The sequence below is a fragment of the Astatotilapia calliptera genome, chromosome 10 (genome assembly GCF_964374335.1).
Source record: "Astatotilapia calliptera chromosome 10, fAstCal68.1, whole genome shotgun sequence".
Taxonomy (NCBI): Eukaryota; Metazoa; Chordata; class Actinopteri; order Cichliformes; family Cichlidae; genus Astatotilapia; species Astatotilapia calliptera.
In genome coordinates, this window is record NC_137431.1 from 15,351,977 (window position 1) to 15,373,181 (window position 21,205).

General features: G+C 40.0%; 1 protein-coding gene across 2 annotated transcripts in view; it reads right to left on the bottom strand.

Annotated features, from left to right (window-relative positions):
- Positions 1-21,205, bottom strand: part of ppp3ca (protein phosphatase 3, catalytic subunit, alpha isozyme) — a 30,801-nt gene that overhangs the window by 487 nt on the left and 9,109 nt on the right. The window contains exons 3-14 of one of the 2 annotated variants that reach the window (XM_026181808.2): positions 20,096-20,220; positions 19,888-19,999; positions 19,271-19,416; positions 19,041-19,180; positions 9,912-9,989; positions 9,687-9,781; positions 7,571-7,696; positions 7,382-7,459; positions 5,947-6,031; positions 5,682-5,779; positions 4,074-4,124; positions 1-1,716 (exon numbers count right to left, since the gene is read on the bottom strand). The exon at positions 1-1,716 is cut by the window's left edge and continues 487 nt beyond it. In XM_026181808.2, coding sequence (XP_026037593.1) covers positions 1,538-1,716; positions 4,074-4,124; positions 5,682-5,779; positions 5,947-6,031; positions 7,382-7,459; positions 7,571-7,696; positions 9,687-9,781; positions 9,912-9,989; positions 19,041-19,180; positions 19,271-19,416; positions 19,888-19,999; positions 20,096-20,220 — 1,313 coding nt within the window. In that variant the 3' untranslated portion in view covers positions 1-1,537. The remainder of the gene's footprint in view (positions 1,717-4,073; positions 4,125-5,681; positions 5,780-5,946; positions 6,032-7,381; positions 7,460-7,570; positions 7,697-9,686; positions 9,782-9,911; positions 9,990-19,040; positions 19,181-19,270; positions 19,417-19,887; positions 20,000-20,095; positions 20,221-21,205) is intronic. The other variant, XM_026181809.2, reaches the window with a different exon arrangement.

The window sequence follows — 21,205 nt, forward strand, 5'->3', positions numbered from 1 at the left end:
AAAAACAGATTAACAGATTCATGTATTTAATGTCCAACAATTTGATATCCATTAACTAAATTCTGGTCAGGATTCGTCATCAAAGCAAATCATGTCAATATGTTTCAGTTTAGCTCCAAGCCTGTTTGCTTTAAGTGACACAATGGTGTGGCTTTTAGAGAAGCTTTCAACAACACATTTGCAGAATTTCTTCATCGTATACAGTTCAGTGTGTGGCATGAAATCTCACTGAATTTGCAAACTCAAAGGGCGCTGGTTTCATATTTGACTGCACCAACTATTTTATCTTTAGCAATAAGCAGGTGAGAAATGTTGGGTGGCGTCTGATAGCAGGGTATGTCCCACAATTTAAAAACTTTTCTTCTGAGGTCCAGAAATTAGTGTTAATTCCACAATGTTGGCAGTCATAGCGATGGAGAAGAGATGAAATACCCGTGACACTAAGCATCCTTCAGCAGAGAATGCTCAGGTGTAAAATGTCCCAAAAAGTAACTGTATAATTTTTTGCCCTTTTCTCATGTGAAATGTGTAAACAGACAGTGAAGAGAAAGTAAATAACTCTGATACAAGCACATAAAATAAAACCCTCTGAGATTCACCTACAAATGTTGCACTTTCTGAACTTCTGGGGTAGTGTGACATTTTCGGACTGTATGTAATTTTTGATACTGGGATATCTACAGTAAGAGGTGGAATAAAAATTTCACAATGCTCCTTTCATCCCCCCCCCCCCCCCTTTTCTTCCCACATCCCCTCCAAGTTATGTCTTGCTAGGAGACGGCTGACAGCGAGGAAGGTGAGGAAAGGAGCAGTGCTGGAGATTACGGAGACATACGCAAAGTGGAGTTTGATCTTTGGTGGCCGGGCCAAAGCACCCTGTCCTCTTTCCCATGCAGGACAACAGCTTCTTACCACAAGGTAAATCAATAAATTAAAGTTCAACAGTAAGATTGCACTGCAGGTTTGAAGAGGTACGCATTTTGCTTTTTTATTCTTTCTTTCTTTCTGATGAAGTAGTGTGATCTAATACTAGCAAAACATGTAGGTAAACAAGATCGTTTTCCTCATCAAGTGAATTTGTGAGTGACTCATAATAAACACCTTATAAAACAGTTAAAATGATTTGTGAGGCATGGATACTGCAATTATGTCTGCTGTCAGGCCCTGTGATGAAGGAGCAGACACGTGTCAGCGCTTAAAACAAAACAACCCCCAACAATTCAGTCTGTAATTGAATTGAGAAAGGGAACAACAGGCAGACACAACTTTCAATCACTTGACTTTTTTTTTCAGTCGAGCTGAAGCCTGCTCATCTCTCCTTATGCCTGCCCTTTGCCGTGAACCCAACTCCCCCCTCCCCCAACCGTGCAATGACATAGTGTCATGAAAGAAATGACCTTTTCGCCATTTTAGATTTGCTGCAGATTTCATTTTCTATCTGAGGGCCTGTTTTATTTTATGTTCAGAGGCCTGAATTCAGGATTTAGCAAAGTTCTTGCTGTGCAGCCACCGGCAGTTCTGAGGCTCAGACAGCACATCACTGGATGTTGCTGTTGTCTTCTGTGCCGTTTGCCTCTGACATATTCATCTTTCCAATGGAGTGACCCACATGGTTCACCCCATCTTTGCGAGGAGGCATACGCTCATTGATGCGGTCCAAGCCCTTAGCCTCCTCAAAGCTGGTGATCTTGTGCTGGGGGGAGAACCCACGGATAGCTGAAAAACACAAATAAAGGGATCAGGATCTTCACGTAACTCCGCAGTTCCAGAGTGTTCTTAATATGATACATACCCTCCCAAGACATGAACTGCTGCTGTGATTTCCCAGGGATTATAACTAATGAAGATGTGTAAATTCAGAATGTGAGTCGTATTAGGAATCAGTGAGCTTATTTCATTAAATGGCTTGTATTTGTATAGTGTTTTACTTAGTCCCTATGGACCCCAAAGTGCTTTATACTACATTCAGTCATTCGCACACTGGTGATGCTAAGCTATATTGTAGCCACAGCTGCCCTGGGGCGCACTGACAGAGGCGAGGCTGCCGGACACTGGTGCCACCGGGCCCTCTGACCACCACCAGTAGGCAACGGGTGGAGTGTCTTGCCCAAGGACACAACGACCGAGACTGTCCGAGCCGGGGCTCGAACCGGCAACCTTCCGATTACAAGACGAACTGCCAACTCTTGAGCCACAATCGCCCCTAATTAATGGATTAGTATACTCTTTTTTATTAAAGTGCGCATGGTCACATGCTGTTGATATAAACTAATCACTCATCTCTGCAACTAACAATAGTGACATGGCAAGCATTCCTCATGACAGCTGCTTTCTTGTAGTTAAACTGCCCTTCCCTCAACTGATGTTCCTTAGACCTCAGTCACACAGGCCTAGAGACTGGTCAGCAACCCCCTGACAACCTCTGGTTACTAGGGAAAATCATGACTGGTGAGTGGGTGCCACTAGATGAAATCAGTCACAAAGATGGTCTCTGCACGAAAAACCATCGCGCAATTGCTTTGGTTGCTATCAGATTGCCAGGGTTGTGTGTAGTTTGTATGGAAGGTGGCCACTTGCATGCAAACACTTGCTAACTAACCACCAAGCAGTAGTGAAAAGAAAAAGTTTAATGCAAACCAGAAAGTGTTTGCCTTAAAAGTGTGTTTTGCTGCTGAACCCAACATGTTTCCAAAGGTAAATTTTCGTAAGCAAACGGCCTACGTTTCCTGTTTGCATTACAGCAGTAAGTGAGTCTTTGCAGACAATTTAACATCTTCCATGCAAAGTACATGTAACTGCAGCAGTCAGCTCGCAGCAAAATCAGTATAATACAAAGAAGGTTTTCTATGCAGCACTGTATACACCTTGGCAACCAATGTCACCTAGCGACAGCAAGTAGCTTCCTGCAACTACTTGTCAGCCATTCAGGGAATAGACATTTTTCACTAGCAACCAGTGGTTACCGTTGAGTCAGCTACTGGTCCTTAGGCAAACACCAGCAAACACTCACTGGTAGTTGTCAGGCAGTTTCCACCCAGTTGCGAGGCCTACAGACCTAGAGGATTTAAAAAAAGGTCTACAAAGTCTACAAGTCTGCATGTTTGTTACTTCAAGCTGTGATATACCTCTTTTTTAAATAATCCAGTCATAAACTGCATGGTAGAGAAAGTGACTTCAGTCAATGGTTTGTAATCTTGCCCTTTTTTCTCAATAAAACGAACACCACTTGCTACAATGTCCCTTGTCAGTCATCCTGCTACTTTAGTTTTGTTTAAAGTGCACAAATAATGTGTCGGATAAACAAAGCTGTAAATCTCTCACTCTTCGTTCATGAGTTAAGATTACCTCAGGAACTCAGACACAGGGGTGCATATTTCATGTTGATGTGCTGGGCCGTTTCTTGTTTTTCTGCATGCAACACTTTTTAGTACCAGATGGAGGCCATTTACAAGCCAAACCCAAAATAATGGGCTTTAGTCATGCATCTCTTAGCAGCACTTGACTTTGCAGTGTTTTCATTTATTATGAATATATATCCCTTAAAAAGTAATTCCTCTCTTTTAAGTAGTGTTTTTCCCTTTCTTGCCCACTTTCTAATTACTAAATGCAAATGTATGCTGCAGTCACTGTGGATGCTTATCAACGTCTTTTCATCTGTCCACAAGGAACAGGAATACTGCATTAGGTGTGAAACAGTTCCTTCCAACCTTAGTGCACTGACTCAAGAGTTACATGAACATGATACCACACCAGCCCCCCACCCAGCAAACACTGCCAGTATTTCCCTGCGATAAAAGAGTCTACATTACACACAACTGTGTTAAAATCCAGCTCACGGTCCTTTATAAAGTTCCATCTCTTCTAAAAGTTTAAATCCAATCATCTAGTTGGTTTTTCTGTTTAATCTAATCTCTGCAAAGTAAAGTGCCAGCCATACCAGATTAAAGAGTTATAAGAGTGGAGGAATTATTTTGTGGGCTGTTGTGCACATGAAAATGTTAGTGGCAGGTGGCCCCTACTCCAGGAGAACCTGATGATATACTGAGAGGGGTGGGAGATGGGTGGGGGTTTACCTTCTCCGTCCTCATCATGCGTCTCGATGGCTTCAATGGCTTCAATGGTGGCTGAGGGGGGAGGAGGGGATCGGGTTACTCCTGATTAAGCCATGCAAATGTAAAATGCAGCCCCAGCGAAAAAGGCAGCTCGTGTTAGGCCGGATGAGATATTGGCAATGCAGCCAAACTCAGAGGAGCGCCATGCATTAGTACTGAGAGAAATACTGTCAATCTGGGGTTAGAAAAACTGTATGAAAAATTATTAAGACAGAGGCATGAAGAAAGAAACTGTGAGGGACAATTAGATGGCAGAAGTAGTAGGCTGAGAAAAACAAAAAAAAATATATATACATATATTAGATAAGATGACAGAAATAACTTGTAGTTGCTTAGCACTATATTCAATTCCTTTGTTTCAAAATAATGGATAAAAAGCCTGTTAGGTGGCATCATTGTAATATTTCTAAAAGATTATAATACTTAGTTTTGAGAGTTTCATCTCTGTTTTCTTAAATTAATTGTTAAATGTATAAACAGTCTGGCCCCAAAGTGTATTCCTACCAGGGGCGTAATTTCCAGGGGGGTTAGGGGGGTTATGACCCCCTCACCACCAATAATCAGACCCAACCAATATAACCCCCCCAATAAAACTAATTATACTATAATTTCATAATTATTTATATTTTTGGAATTTATGTATTCATATATTTAAATTATTTATCTGTCTGACACTATATTTTTCTAGTACTGTATTGCAGTCCTTCATGGGCATAAAAGCCCAAAGAGGGACATTGTTTTGGAAATAAGTAATGTCTATAAACAGGGGTGCACCAGCGTTTGCGTACATAAGATTTTCTGGAGGAGAACAGACATTTGTTTAGAACTTTTAAAGATGTCGAAGAAGCTCCTTTAAGCAATTACTTTGGTGTTCCTCCACCTCCAAAGAAATGTCAGGAGTCCGGACCGCAAAAGAAGCGCGTATTCTCTGAAAAGTGGTTGCAGGAGGTGAGCTGGCTTCAAACAAACGATGAACGCACAGAGATGTGGTGCAGAATATGCCGTGAAAATCCCACTCTAGTGGACAAAAACAGTGCCTTTTATATGTACGCAAACGCACGTTGCAACTTCTTATCTGGTGCGCGTCTTTGATTTTGACAGCGCATGTGCACCTGCGGACCACTTATGTGCACCCCTGTCTATAAACTTTGTTTGCATCACATCGAACAAAATAAATAAATAAATAAAATAAAAGTGGTGTGCTGCTGTGAATTCGTTTTTCTGCCACCTATAAATAAGTCTCAAAAAAGCACAGCAGCTTAAATGTTAGGTCTGAACTTTGAATTCAAGACAACTTGTTCTGAGCACTGATGCAGTTGTCTTGCATATTTGTATGACTGTCATCATGTGAAACTATTAAAAAAACTAGAAGACTGGACCTTTACGTTAACTTAGGCTCTTCAGTTAAAAACGTCAGTAAGAGGCTAAAACAAAGCTAACTTAATTTAAGGTAGATTAGAAAAAAAAGGCAGAAGAGAGACAGTTTGAGAGATAAGAGTCATGGAGGGGACTGATGTCGGTCATGAAGAAAATGATGGCGAACAGGCTTAGGCCCAGCCTCGTACTCACCACTCTGCAGTGTCTGTCTGCCCCCAGAAAGAACCCCGCTTGGCAGCATGCCAGTGGGCGTCAGGCCCTTAAGTGTCAACACATTTTCACTCTCCTCTCTGCAGGACAGACAGAGGCCAGCAAACAGATCAGAAAATGCAGCTAAACGATTTTACTGGATGTCCCCACTCTCATAACAGTAGATATACATACAGAGTGCACTCTAGATTGGAAAAAAAAATATTTTTTTGGAAATCATACCTCTACACACGTGTAAATAATGTACCTGAGAACAGAGAACATTTTGGCCATCTTCCCGATAGCGCGGATCTTGTTTTTGATCACTTCCTTGCGTTGTGCAGCTGCGTTGGCTGCAAAGGAACATGTATACGGTCATTAAAGGCTTTCTGAATAAGAGATGGTGTCATAAAGCTTCACAGTGCATGAAAAACTAGTTTGAAGCCTTTAGACACAAAGAATGTTCTGTTAATTATCTGTCACCTGATAATAATGTGTGATATTATAATAGGTTCTAGGTCACTGTCATACTTTACAGCAAGCTTTCTCAAGTTTTCAAAACATTTTTTAGCAAGCGTTCATATAAATATGCTCAAACCATTTGAGTTCATGTGATGTTTTTTGTTTTTTTTTGCTGGCTAATAGCTTTTTAGCTGTGAATTTAAACAGCATAATGATGAGCTGTAAAGGAATGAAATGTCCAGTAAATTCATTCCTTGCTAGAGTCGTGGGCTGCATAAAATCATAAAATGTCACTAAAGGCCAGCATTGACCGCCACTGTCCACATTTCACTGGGAGATTTACAAAAGGGCGACAAATCAAAGAAAGGCCTCAATCCTCGACCCCTACAACGAGAGGTTTTATTATGCTGTGAAGGTGCATTTTGCTGGCATGGTTTGGGTCCACTTGTCGCCTTCTAGAGAAGGGTTGCTGTAAATCAATACGCAGCTGCTCAGAGTCATCACCTTCATCGTATTGACAAGTTTAAAAATAGTGTAAAACTGCAATGGCCTTAACAGTCTCCACATCTTCAACCCTTTTCTGGAGATTTAAGATTGACGTGTTAGGGCATTTTCACACCTGGAATTCGTTTACTGTGGTTTTACTGTGGTCTAAATCAGTTGAAGAGTTTGTAAACTTGTAGCCTTTAACCTGCACTTTGGTTTCTTTTAACACAGAGAAAACTAAAAGCGACCTGCATTACCTCAATACAAACCACGTGAGGACATTCAGTCCACTTATTGGCCAGATGTGTCTAGGGTGGGACTACGAAAAGTAAAAGCAGGAAAAAGCCGCTGTGTTCTGGACTTGTGGGTAACGCTGAGAATTTACCTTAATTTCAAGGCTTGTTAATACACTTGGTGTGCACTGCACCTCTATGACATTCTGCTGAAACACAGAACGCAAAGTTTACCTGGCTATAGGAAGTCTTTTGGCTCAGCATTCACCCACTACAAGCAAGTATGTTTGAAATCAGACATACACTACCTCCTCCCCAGCGTCTCTGTGTGGTTGTTTTTGTCCACAAACCCGTGATTACTGTGTTCATCAATCAATGTTAACGTTACCATAATGAGATACAATAGGTTAGCCTTTCCTTCAATATTTCACACATCTGTAGTTTAGTGTATGAAAAGTTTAAATGAACAATAATAAATACTAAAAAATGAAAAATGGCATGTTTATTTACAAAACATCTTACCATCAAAAATCTCATCTTCATCATTCATGAGTTCATCATCAGAGCAAATGCTCAGCACGTTCACCAGCATTTCTGTGACTGGGATAAAAAATAGAGAGTGCAACAAAGGTAAAGTCACTGAGCAATGAGCCGTGGAGAAAACTGACCCCCCCCCCCCCCCCCCAAACAAACCCAGACAAATACAAATACCTTTTTCTCCAACAAACGGCAGAGACCAGGTGAAGACATCCATGAAGTTGGGCAGCCAGTAGGGATGGGGTGAGCAGTTGAACTGTCGGATGTTCATCACATTATTTTCATATTTAAGTACAGCAGCTGTTGGGGCAGGTGAGACACAGAAGAGGAAAACTTTCCATAAAGTCTCATAACATTTTATGGCATTAATATGTAGTTATAGATCTGATGAAGGCAACATAAAATTCCTTTTACATAGATCCATAGAGCAGATATGAAGTATTCATATAAAAGAGAATAGAGTTCATTAAATGGTCTAATGAATAATTTAATAAAATTCCATTCAAGTGTATTTATATGACATCAGATCACGTAAATGGTTGCCTCAAGGAGCTCAATGAGTGCAAGGTAGGGAGAAAACCCCAATAATCAGATGAACCTCTGTGAGCACGCAGTGATTTAATGGCATGCTGCAGTGGTATATAAATGTGAGAAGAGGTGAGTAGATATGCAATGCTTAGTGTATCATAGGAAGTCCTGCAGCAGTCTGAACCTATAGCAGCATTACTAAGGGAGGGTTCAGGGTCACCTGATCCACCCTAACTGTAAGCTTGATCTAAAAGGAAAGTTTTAAGCCTAATCGGAAAATTAGAGAGTGCATCTGTCTCCCGAATCCAAACTGGGAGCTGGTTCCACTGAAGAAGGGACTAGAAGTTAAAGGCTCTGCCTCTCATTCTACTTTTAACTATCCTAGTACCACAAGTAAGCCAGAAGGCAAAGGGGGAAAGTGCTCTATTAGGATAGTGTAGTGATACGGGGTCTTTAAGGTATGAAAGGGCCTGATTATTTATAATCTTGTATGTGAGGATAAGGATTTCTAGATTAGAATAGAAAATTTATGTAGATTTCAGATTCAATAGTGCCACTGCTGCCCAGTGAAAGCATGATGTAGCGAGTAGAAAGCCAATATTTAACATATGGTATGTTAAAACTCTAGTGAGTGAGGTAATCATTTGTAAACTTTCCCGCTACATACAAGCGAGTTAGAGTTAAGACACTGCTTGGCACTCTGCCTCTGTCTGTTCAGCTGTGATACACTCTGCTACATGTGTTGCTCACAGCCCTGACAGCACTGTAAACACTGGTAGTAACTTTATTTCTCTGCATCTCCGTTGATGCATAGCAACTACGGCATATCACAGTTGTGATTAAAATCATTTAATGATAATAACTGTGACATAACTGTGTCACCACGACTCAAGCGGTCACAGAATAGTTTTAATCTTGAGTATTATTTGATTTAAATAAGCCTATTGAAGATAAATTTACATACTTTTTTTGTGTTAAAATCCTGCTCCAGAGTTATTAAGATTCAGTGTGAGATTCATTCTGACGTGTCCCCAGAGGAACCATAACATGTTTATACTCAGTGATGTTAAAGAGAGGGGAGAAAAATAAAAGAAAGTCAGCCACTAGATGGCCTAGCAGAGGCAGGGGACTGCTGACACTGTTATATCAGGAGGAATAAAGCCACATGGAGATAGTCAGCAATGCCGACAGTCCCTCCCACGTTCCCCATCTAACATAGCCTATGGCAACCAAGACACAGATCTGAGAACACAAACAAACGGGGCCTCCCTGATGCATTTTTATGCCTGCACACAGCTACATGCAGTTGCACTAACTCGTGCACTGCAGTTTGTATTGTTAAAAACATTTTAGTACGTAAGTCTGAGGAGCCTATTGGCAATCTTTTTAATCAGATGTAGGGCCACGTTTTAAGGTTTATAAAATGCCAAAATGTGCTTCTGATGATCTACAAATCTGTTATTTTTCATCAGTTAGTTACAACCTAGATTCAGCTAAAATGAAAGTGGTGCAGGTGTTCCACTGGAGGAATCTCTCTCCTTTCCAGCAGCAGACTTTACTATTTTCTGTTGCAACATTTAATAAACGAACGTGTTCATTCTACATGGCGTAATATAATTCGGACCCATATTTGTCATTCTAAATAAAAACAGCAGCAAGAAAGCAACACAATATCGCACACAGGAAAAAAACAACAACAAACCAATAGAACTGCACATGATGATGAAAAATGGGGCCAAAACAGATGAAGAGATATTCTGACCTTTGTTATTGTAAACATCCAGGTAGTTTGGCGCTGAGAAGATGGTAATGAGGGATGGGAATCCAGTCGTCTGACTTTTACGGTACATCCGGTAGCTTCAAGGCCATTACGTGGAGGTGAAGACAGAAGAAAAGCAGAGCATTGCTCTTAAATAGGTAAACGTTCATTTATTTTTGTTTGTGTGCATAGGTGTGTCTTTCCGTGCTTTTTGTAGCGATTACATACCCAGCATCTTGTGCTTCGTGCGCTCGGATTATGGATAATAAGTTATTGCTCTGTAGGAACTCACATACAGCTGGATAACTGAAAGATAGTCAATGAAAACTGTGTTAAGAGGTGACAACACGAGGTAAAAATAACAGAGTGGTGCAAGCAACAGAGAATGGGAGTGACTTGGTATAATTTTATTTAAGGTGTGACTTACTAATTTCATATCTGGTTTCACTCTCAGATTTCTAAGAATTTTGCACGGGTGATGCAAGTGTGTGAAAAAGCATCTGATATCTACCTGGTGTGATAAAATAAATATATAAAAGCCAGATAGCGGCAGTCAGACCTTCCTGCCTCTCAGCTCCGTCCTTACAGGAAATGTGCTGCTAAAGACTGTGGCTGCTTTGTTTGTCTATGTAGTGCTTCGCAAAAAAGGGCTGCTCCACCTTCGTATCTTTGTGTGCACTGTTCTGTATATCAAAGTTCAATTCCTTATAATCATCTCACTTTATTGAACTGGAAGTGTTTGAGGTATTTCTGTCGACTAGAATTGATATTTTCACTCTGCCATTACTCCAAACATCTCAGAAATTATAACAAATGTGGGGTCTCCCAGGCAGTGTCGGTGAGAGAAAAACTATAAATGGACTTAAAGCATCTGCTTCAAACATTTTGGTGCTGGATAAGGTGTCCTCAGAGGTTTTGAAAGCAGGCCGGAGCACAAAAAAGACCGACAGCATATTAGGCAGGAGTGCTCATAATGTTCAGCCTATTAGTGGATGTGTTTCAGCTACAGCTATAAACACAACAACAACAACAAAAACGAGTATATGAGTATAATCTGAAATGGAACCTACTTGATCCAATCCTTGATTTTACTGTCACACAACCTCTCTAGTTCTGCTTAAGATACGTTCATTTCCAAAAAACAAATTAAAATGTGGCTGTATGCCATAGTGGTATTCCTTATTTGTTTATGTATTTTGTTTTCTAGCCAGATGGACAAGAATATGTCCCATGAAGACTAACAATGCTAACACATGACTTCCAGTGTTACAGTTCAGGCCAGAGTTTCATAGCCATGAATCATGGAGCAGTGCATCAGGCCTCCCTAACACAGGAGGGAGAAATAATGACAAGTGGATCACCTTCAGCTACCAACCACAGTAGGGTACATTTAGCAGTTGTCACCTGCGATTTGTAACACCTGAAAGGTTGTCGTTCAAAAATCACATTATCTCTTCAAACTGAGTCTTGTAGATTTAAAAGAAAAAGAAAAAAGAAAAAAGGATTTTAGAGAACAGTTTAATTAGCCCTTTTAAATGCAGCAATTACTGCCCTCAATGCAACATCACCTCAATCTGTCACTTCTCTAAAAAGTTTTTTTTAAAGTCCTTTGTGATCTCTTTATTTCAGCTGCTGCTTTCAAGAAGTTACAAGAATGATATATTTTAGTCCCTCAGTTCCAGCTACACACCTCGCATACATCGCAAACTAGGCTGTTTCCAGTGTAATTGATTGCCATACACTCTCTCTTACCCTGATGTTCTTCCACTGACCTATCACAGACAACAGCTGTAGATACCGAAGGGCCTAACATTACAAAACAGCTCCAATATATGGACCCCAGATGTTGGTGATTTCAGCTTTTCATACACGAATGTTCACTAAATGCAGTTCTTTTTAACAACTACTAGGGGATGAGGGGTGTAGCTTAAAATGACATCCTGACCTATTGAGGTTTTGTAGACATGTGACCACTAACTTGTTGGCCATTTTGAACATGACAATCATGGCAACAATGTAGGCTCAATTGAATAAGGCATGTCTACAAACACAGCAGTTAAACTATGAGCTGAGCTGTATTAAAACTTGAATCAGTGTAACATTAAAAGGAAACAATTTGTCTTTAACCTCCTAGGACCTGGCGTCCACATATGTGGACATCACATTTTGGGTTATTTAGACCAAAATACTCAATTTTGCTCTACAAGGGCCTGATATCCACTTACGAGGACATTATACTGCCACTGATCTATCGAAATTTTAAACGAATGTCCTCATATGTGGCTCTTATTTTTCTTAGAAACAAAAATCAGGTTAAAAAAAATCTGGTAATTCTTTGTTTTTACATTCATCAGGTCCCAATCAGCCCAAATATCAAAGAGAAATTAAAAATGCATGCCATGGAAGAGTTCGGGTCTTAGGAGGTTAAAGTAAAAGCTGTGCTTTTTAAAACGTTCACAAGCTCTGAAGCACAAATTTTACTTTGAAGGTTATCCTTCTCCACTTCCAGATCGCCTTGCACTTTTTCAAGTTTTACTACTGCTCGGCTGATAGATAAAGTGTTTGCAGTCAAACATGCAGGCAACCATGGCAATCTACTGGGAGGTTTTTGGTTCACCGCCTTCTTTGCAACTGATTTCACCCAGTGAGAGCCAACAACCTCCGGGAACTACTGCAAACCAATTGGGGAATGTTTCCCTAACAACCAGTGGTTGTACTCCATCTAATCTGGTGAACAAATCTCAAACAATGTGCACATAAAGTCATGGTGTGAAACCTCAATAGAAGTCTAAACAGATTTCGACCTTAACTTATGAAAAACTTTGCTGGTGATTTTATGGTGTCAGTCACTCATTTTGGGGCCTGTTGAATAAAACACGAAGTCCATTATATAAAATCTCCTTACTCTAAATGTCAGAACGGGTGTGTTTATTGGCTAACAACTTGTGATCAACAAGTCATTAGCCAATGAACAGCAAGATCAAGCTCTCGCTCATCACATCCAGTTTCAGAACACAAAGACAGCGAAAACGCTCATCTCAGGGACTTAAAATGGGACTTCATTTAATGTGACGTTGGCTACGTCTATGTTGTACTTTGTAATATTTATACTGTTAGTTAATCTCTCCACTATGCTTTGATATATAACTAGTTAGTTAGTTTTGTCTAAAATAGAAATATCTTCACGTTGGGCAGGGATAGCTCAGTAGGTAAAGTGGTCGCCCCATGATCGGAAGGTCGGCGGTTCGAATCCACTTAACGGCTACCCTGAGGTACCCCTGAGCAAGGTACCGTCCCTACACACTGCTCCCCGGGCGCCTGCTTAGTGGGCTGCCCATTGCTTCACTGAGTGAATGGGTCAAATGCAGAGAAAAACAAGTAATTTCCCCATGGGGATCAATAAAGTATCCATTATTATTATTATTATTATTACTTTACACTGACAATCGTCAGAAAAGTAGCTGCTTTGAAAAGCTTGATTGAAATTATTAAAAAAATGTAAACATAATCGCTTCAGCGCTTTCATCTTTCTCCGAATCTCTACAACATAACCCTCCCCAGCAACAATCCTCTCCTCCTGCACTTCCCTAAAGTCGCTGCCATCCTTGGACCCATCAAACTTTCAGAAGTGTTTAAAATATTTAAGCCCTCAAAGGTTTGTGCCGGAAGAAACAACAAGGAGACTGCTGTGCCCTAAGCACCTGGCGAAACTATGCCATCCACCATATGTAAGTAGGTCGCACGGGCAACCCTCCTTTAGTGGCCAATATACAAACCACAGGATTAGCTTGAATGTGTTGAAACCCTTTCCCTTATTGCTGCACCGTTACCGATCTGCAAAACGCTGTTCTCAAAAAATGTTATATAACAGATTCTATTAAAAAACACATCCACAATGCATTTCTGCAGTTTTGCATCACACATACTGAAGATTAAGCCTGTTACAGCTGCAAACAGCATTTTTCTTTTTTTGTTTTCTTTCCATGTCGTGTAACAAGATAAAAATAAAGAACTCATCATGCACTGATGTACTTTTTTTTCCTTTTCTTTTGTCCGCTCTATCTATTGATTACTGCAAAGGAAAAGAATACCCACACAATGCCTGCCTGCAGCTCACATTCTTTTTCTTGCCTTTGTGAAAACACACAATAATGTGTCGGTGAGCCTGTGAGTGAGAGAGCGCGAGGAATCTGACAAGTGAGTATGAGCGAAAGAGACCGAGAGAGCGATGGAAGTGGCGTGTTGTGAGTGTGAAACAGAGTTTTTTTTCCCCTTTCCCCTTAGAAAATCCATCTGCCAGGCTGGTGGTCATTAATCTCATTTCCCCCCACTATAAAAGCTATGAAATCATATAAACATATCCATAATCACTTAGCTGACTCACACTTTTCTGATTGCACCTTGGCGCATGAGAAATGTTTAGTTAGTGCTTTGATATCATAATAATAAGACTGACAAGAATAAAAGGCCAAGGTAAACAAACACACGATGTGATGTATTTGCCTATACTTTATGAGACAACAGATTTAATGCAGAACCTTAAATCATATGCAGCATTACTACATCACATTACTGAACAAGATAAGCCTGCACTTATGCATTTCATCCAAGGCTGAAAAATGAAGTCAATGTACAAGTGCCAAGAACTGCAATTCATCAAAGGTCACTTGAGGAACAAAAAAGGACCTGCCTGCAACAACAACAAAAACAACAGAAGAAAACAAAAAGAAGCAAATGTCCCTGTATGTGATAACTGTATCACAGAAAAGCCAAAGGCAGGCATGCTGTTCCAAACTATGGGAAAAAACAATTTCATTGCTAACTGCGTTCATGGAAGACACATTCGGGAAGTCTAATAATTATATGTGCAAAATTATTTGATCCCCCATGAAATTGAAAGATTTTGTCTAAATTTTTAAGTATTTTTTCAAACAGAGAAAAATATTTTTCTTGTTTTTTCTTACTAATTTTCTTTAGAAAGCATACATTATTTCTATTTGCAAAGAATAACAGAATGATTTCAGAAAAACAAAAATTACCAGGGTTAATCTTATTAGCCTCCCTGGAAAAAAGGACCTTTTTATTGAGTAACTGCACAAACCACTACTGTGTAATGATGTGCTTTAACTTTGTGATGCTCAAAAGCTTGTGAAATAAAACCGAGGGGTTATCTTCCAATTTATACAGAGTATAAAAACTTCAGCGAATGTTTGAGCCGTCACTTGAGAAAGCATCGTGCCACAAACAAAATAAATCAGTTTTTACTTGAGAAAAAGAATTGTTGATGCTCACAAAGCAGGAGATGGTATCACAGATACCTTGTGAGAAACATCATCAAGAAATTCAGAGAGAGCAGGCCAAAAGAGCTCTTTGGTCATATCAACACTGCTTATGTTTAGAGAAAGAAGGGAGAGGTCAAAAGAAGACCGACCCCACAGTGAAGCATGGTGGTGGGTGTATTATGCTGTGGGAATGCTTTAATGTGTCTAGCATACAAATTCTCATCAAAGTAGAAGTGATCTCCAAAAAAGAAGGATTTTGAAAGAAAACATAAATCAGTCGCTTTGTCTCCCAACATGACAATGCCCCAAAACAAATGTTGCTCTTTCTTCAGAAGACCAAAGTGGACGTTAATGACGGGGTGATTCAAGCCCTCATTTGAATCCCACTGAACGGGCATGAACTGAAGATCAAGGTCCATACCAGATGACATCAACTCTGGAGGAGCTTGAAACAGGGATTGCTAAGGAGACATGTGTGGCAAATGATTTCAGCCTGTTATCCAGCAAAAAGGATACACAATTAACTGTCAGCATCAGGGGAGATAATGATTTTGAACCCTGGCAGTTTAAAAAAATTTTTTTTTTGTGTATGCAGAGTAACATAATGTAAAAAATGTGGGCTGATAATTCTGTCCTCATCTGTACCCGACTGCATCTTCGATACACTGCGTTTCCTGCTCGATTTCTATTACAATTTTTGTCATTTGTCAATAATACAGAATGAGGTTCTCTGTGTAGCATGCATCCTGTAAGCTTAGCAAGAGTCATAATGATGGAGAGGTATGTTTGAGAGCGAAGGCAGGAACTAAGCCACGGGGAGATAGATGACTATTATAGCAGCAGCCTCCACACATCCACAGAATAATCCTCACTGAGCTCCCATCTCCTGGTGAACAGCTATCAGTGACCGTTTAACAGGAGTGAAAGGAGAAGTTAAAACACTTTATTGGCTTCTCTTTGTTCGTCTTCACTATTCTCAAGTACCTGCGTTGTGTTTTACTCTTTGTGTGTGTGTGTGTGTGTGTGTGTGTGGGGGGGGGGGGGGGGGGGGGTCTAAACTGCTATCCATTTTCCAAAGAATAATATATTGAAGTTCACCTCAGTTTTGTAATATAATCAACACCTTCAGACATCTGAAACTTGCTTTATAAGAGAATTCAACCACAGTAAACAAGTTTATCTTATTGCTGCAAAGAGATCTCATATGTTTAATTGGAGTTTGGTTTTATCCTGCAGGGAAACATTAATACAGAAATCTGAAAACCTCTGCTCCTGCAGCAAGGTGATCTCCGAAACAGAAAACAGTGTTCTTGAAGCTCAAACAAAAATAAAAATGAAAATGCTTTGGGAATGTTGTAAATGCTATGCAAATTAGACTCTAACACACTAATATACACAAAACTGTCAGAACGGTTTTAGTTAGGCCTCAGAAGCAGATAACACTTCTTTAAAACTGTTACAACTGGACAAAAAAGGACACTTTCTTAGATATTAGTTTCGGTGCCTGAAAATACACAGGAATTAAATTAAAAATGGATTATAATGGGAACTACAATTATCCTACACACTCTGTCCAGAATGCCATTTACTCTTTGGTACAAGAGCAAGTCTTCATGTCTTTCTGTGATTTGAGCAGATCTGCAGCTCCCACGCATGGCTCTGTGCTGTTCTGAACCTTCATTAAGAAAACTCTCACCATAACTGCCACCTAATCTCTTCTCCTCACCACCACCTACTTCCACGGCTCTCTTCCATCTCACAACAACATTAGGACAGCGCTCACTCTTCCTCTGCCTTCCTATCATCTTGATACGTTACCAGGGCATCGTTTCTGCCTCAGTTTTTATTTGACATATTTACCACTGCTTTATCACCCACGCTAACCTCAGGACATGGGGACTCCTTCACTGATAGACACTGTAAGGGTCAGGGATACGCTTATCTGTCTGAATCCTTCTGTGTTCATGTTAGCTGTGTCCACATTTGATTTGTGCTCAGGTATAAAAAAGAATGTTTGATATCTATTAATAGTTTATAATCCTAACATCTATTTTTGCTATTAAGAGCTCATTTGCATGGGTTCTGTGCAACAGTCAAATTTCACCCAACATTATCCTTGAAAGATTAAATGAGATCATCAACACTGATAACTAAGGGTGTTAACTTTAAATGCATGTCATCCCTGTCCTCCCATCTTCTTCCATCTCTTAACTGTACTCCAAGTAGAAAGAGTGTGACATACACACAATTGATGAATAGCCACCTACTTCAAGATCAAAGCACATGCGCTTCTATCTTTCTTTTTTTTTTAAAAGCTTGCCCTATTTATATCAGCCTGGATTTATTGTAGACAGCTTCACAGTGTGAGCTGCAGTCTTTCCTTTAAAACTTACAATTAGAGACCGGGGGTCATGTTCAACATACCAAGGATATATTTTTTATTATCAAATTTTGCTAAACCTCAACTGCAATCACGACTCTGTAAGCGGTTAAGAGATTTCTCCAAATAGGGAGATGCTGGCTGCAGATAACCAATCTAGAGCAATATAGATATATCCTGTTCTTCTAAGAACAATCTGTGACCCCAGTTTCAAAAATCTTGGGATGCTGTATAAAAATAGTCTCATAGACCCACATGTTATTCACAATACAACACAGAAAACATCAAATGCTTAAGCAGAGGAAATGTAACATTTTAAGAAAAAAAAAGTGTCATTTTGAACTTGATGGCATCAGAATATCTCAAAAAAATAAAGTTGGGGCAGGGGCATTTTTAGTACTGTTTAGCACCCTCCCCTCTTTAACAGTAAGCAAACATATGAGAACTGAGCTGCTGCATTTTGAGGAAGAGTGTATTTCTCATTGTTGTCTGATAAAGCTTCAAATGTTTTCAGTTGGTGAAAGGTCTGGATTGCAGGCAGAGCAGTTCAGCACCTGGATTCTTCTAATATGAAGACACGCTGTTGTAATAGTTGCAGTATGTGGTTCAAATATCCAGTCTTTCTTGAAAAAGACAATGTCTAGATGACGGCAAATGTTGCTGTATATACCTTTCAGCATTAACACTGTTTTTCCAGTGCGACAGTGTTCCTCTCCTCTTTAGTCCAGATGAAAAAAATCAACATTTTGACTAATCTGACCAAAGGGCAGTTTTCCACTTTGTCTCATTCAATTTTAAATGAACATAGGCTCAGTGAAGACTGCGCTTCTGGATCAAGTTCACATATGGATCCTTCTTTGCATGATGGAGCTTTAACCTGCATTTGTGGATAGCACCGTGAACTCGTGCTGAGCTCATGCATGATGGTCATTCCTGTTTTTAACACAGTGCCACCTGAGGGCCCAAACATCAAACTTCACAATTTCACATTGACAAATATTGACATAAAGTTGTTCCACAATTTGTAGACACAATTTTGTATAGATTGGTCCTCTTTCCATCTTTATATCTGAGAATCTTTGCCTCACTAAGATGCTCTAAATATTCCTTCACCTCTTTCTTTTTAGTAAAACTGTCCCAGCTTTCGAGATGAGAGTCACAATTTTGGAATTGCGGTTGTACAAGCCGAAACTAAGCTTTAAGGAATGTAAAATGTGTAAAAGAGATTAAGTGATACATTTGGTGCAGCCACAGTCAGGAAAGACAAAAATACAGATGCTGTGCTAAGAGACATATTATTATAACTGTCCCCACATTAAGACACAAGTAGATGTGACTATAATTACAACTACATATTCTCCTACATATTTATATGACTTAAATATTTTTATGGCATTTCTGACCATTTTACTACAACTTTTTCAGCTTCAACCTTAACTGTATTAAAAGGTCTTTGGTGCAAGTAATGAACATGTATTAAATTGTATTAAACATTATTCAAACCAGCAGGCTGCTGGCAAATCTTGCATGAGGTCATTAAGTAGGCCATAAAGCTGAAGCGCTCTCTGTTTTAAGATTATGTTGCTTCACTGAGACCTAGAATAAAATAAAATATTGCAGCAAGCGAGGAATAAAGTTCCCTCCACTATGAAACATGATCTGAAGTTGCTGCAGGTAGCAAAAGAAAAAGCTCACCTGTAGAAGTAAGAGCAGCCCCGCACTGTGTTGTGGCTGAAATATTCCTGGGTTTTCTCATTGCCAAAGTCTTCGAGAGGGTCGGACCACAGCAGGTCACACATGGGCCCAAAAGCCGGTGGCTCCTTGAACCGATCCAACTTTACACACGGATTCAGAAATTGATGTCAGGCACACACAAAGAAAGCAGAGTGGGATATGGTAGTGGTGAGGCGTGACTGGACTGCTACCTTTTTAATGTCATCTAAGGTGTGTATTTCAGGTGAGAGTCCACCGTGAACACACAGAAACTGTTGGTTCATGAGCGCAGCCAGGGGAAGGCAGTCAAACGCGTCCATACACGAGTCATACACCTGCTCTGAGTACTTGATTTTACCTGGCACAACACAAAAAGTAATGGTTTGGTTCAATGAGTCACCTTTTGAACACTGAAATGTTAGCAAGTGGTAATTATTTGGGTTTAACTTTGGCTGGTAGGCATACTTTTAGTTCTTTCAGTTTGAATTTGTTTAACTTGTTGCATTTGTAGCTCTTCATTTTCGGCTTCTCACAGGCAATTCCAATTCAATTTTATTTATATAGCACCTAATCACAACAACAGTCACCTCAAGGTGCTTTATATTGTAAGGTAAAAGCCTTACAGCAATACTGAGAAACCAACAATGAGCGAGCACTCGGCAATAGTGGAAAGAAAAACTCCCTTTCAACAGGAAGAAACCGTCGGCCATGACCAGTTTGGGGTGAGGTGAATTCCATTCCCTTATATACCTTGATATAGCATTAACATTAGCTCCAGGCTACGCAGGACCGTAGTAAGACAGAGAAAGAAGAACTGAGAGGTACTCACATTCTTGTTTGAAGGTGAAATATTCTGTCAAATGTCTACATTCATGATTTCCACGGAGTAAAAATAGTGTCTTTGGATAGAGGATTTTCAGCGACCAAAGGTATAAAACACACTGTTGAAACAAGCACAAGAAAAATGTTACTTGTGATGTTTTTTTTCCTATTTGGATTCCTGTGTGGCGTTCTTAATAATATTCTTTTGGATTTACCTCAATACTGAAGTAGCCACGGTCAACATAGTCACCAAGGAACAGGTACCGTGTTGTAGCTGGTGATCCTCCCACTTCAAACAGCTTCATAAGATCAAAGAATTGCCCATGGATGTCTCCACAGACTGAAAAACACCCCAAAAAGGCAGATGTTATGAAACCGAAAAGACCCCCCCCCCCCACACACTGAAAATCCTTTTCTCTTCTTTGCCAACATGTGCACGCATCTTTTCCCCGTCTGCTAGGATAAAAAAATGCAGTACATTATCATTTCGGTCATACCTACCGTAGCCTGTAAAACCATTTGCAGCCATTGCAGTGCTTTCACGAAACAAAACATTTAAGATTCGACCGATACTTCTGACTTCATCACTGTTGTCTTTTTTCACACGACAGTGATGAGTTGTGAGTTTCTATATGTATCGCCTGGATTTCCAGGCTTGATATTTATTGTTTTTGAAGGTTTGAAGAACAGAAGATGAGAGACAGACAGTAGAGACCACTGTGACAGGAGCTCATGGCGTTACAGAATAGTACACTTTGTACCAGAGGTGTGTGTCTTCATTTTCTGCATGCAGGTTAGCTGCATAAATAGACAGCCAGGCTGTGCAGATGCATGGAGATGCTGCTGTTTGTATCGTGACTCTACTGATTATTTGCATCTGATAAAAATGTCTCGCGTTTGTTTTGTTGTGTAATACCTTTTGCAACAGTTAAGAATGTAGCTGTAGAACGGGCTCTCGTTAATAATGCAATATTGCGTACAGGGAAATATGGATGTAATGTAACTATAAACAAAGGCATAAATAAAAATAACTACTTATGCCATAAGCATAAAGATCTGAGCGTATTCTGTGTGAGGTGAAAAATATGGTTTCACCGAATGGGCTCTCTGGATTACTCCATCTACTATGTGCACTTTTCTTCTCTCCTTCCATGGAGAACTCGGAGCACTTAATTATTCACATTGTCACTGGAAGTGTTCTTCATTCTTTTAACTCTTTAGTGCTCACATATAGAGAAAGCACGGCCTGTCAGCAGAGCGGCATGTTATGAGAATAATATTCTTGCGTGTGCATCTGGATCTGATGGATGCCATGTTAGAAATTC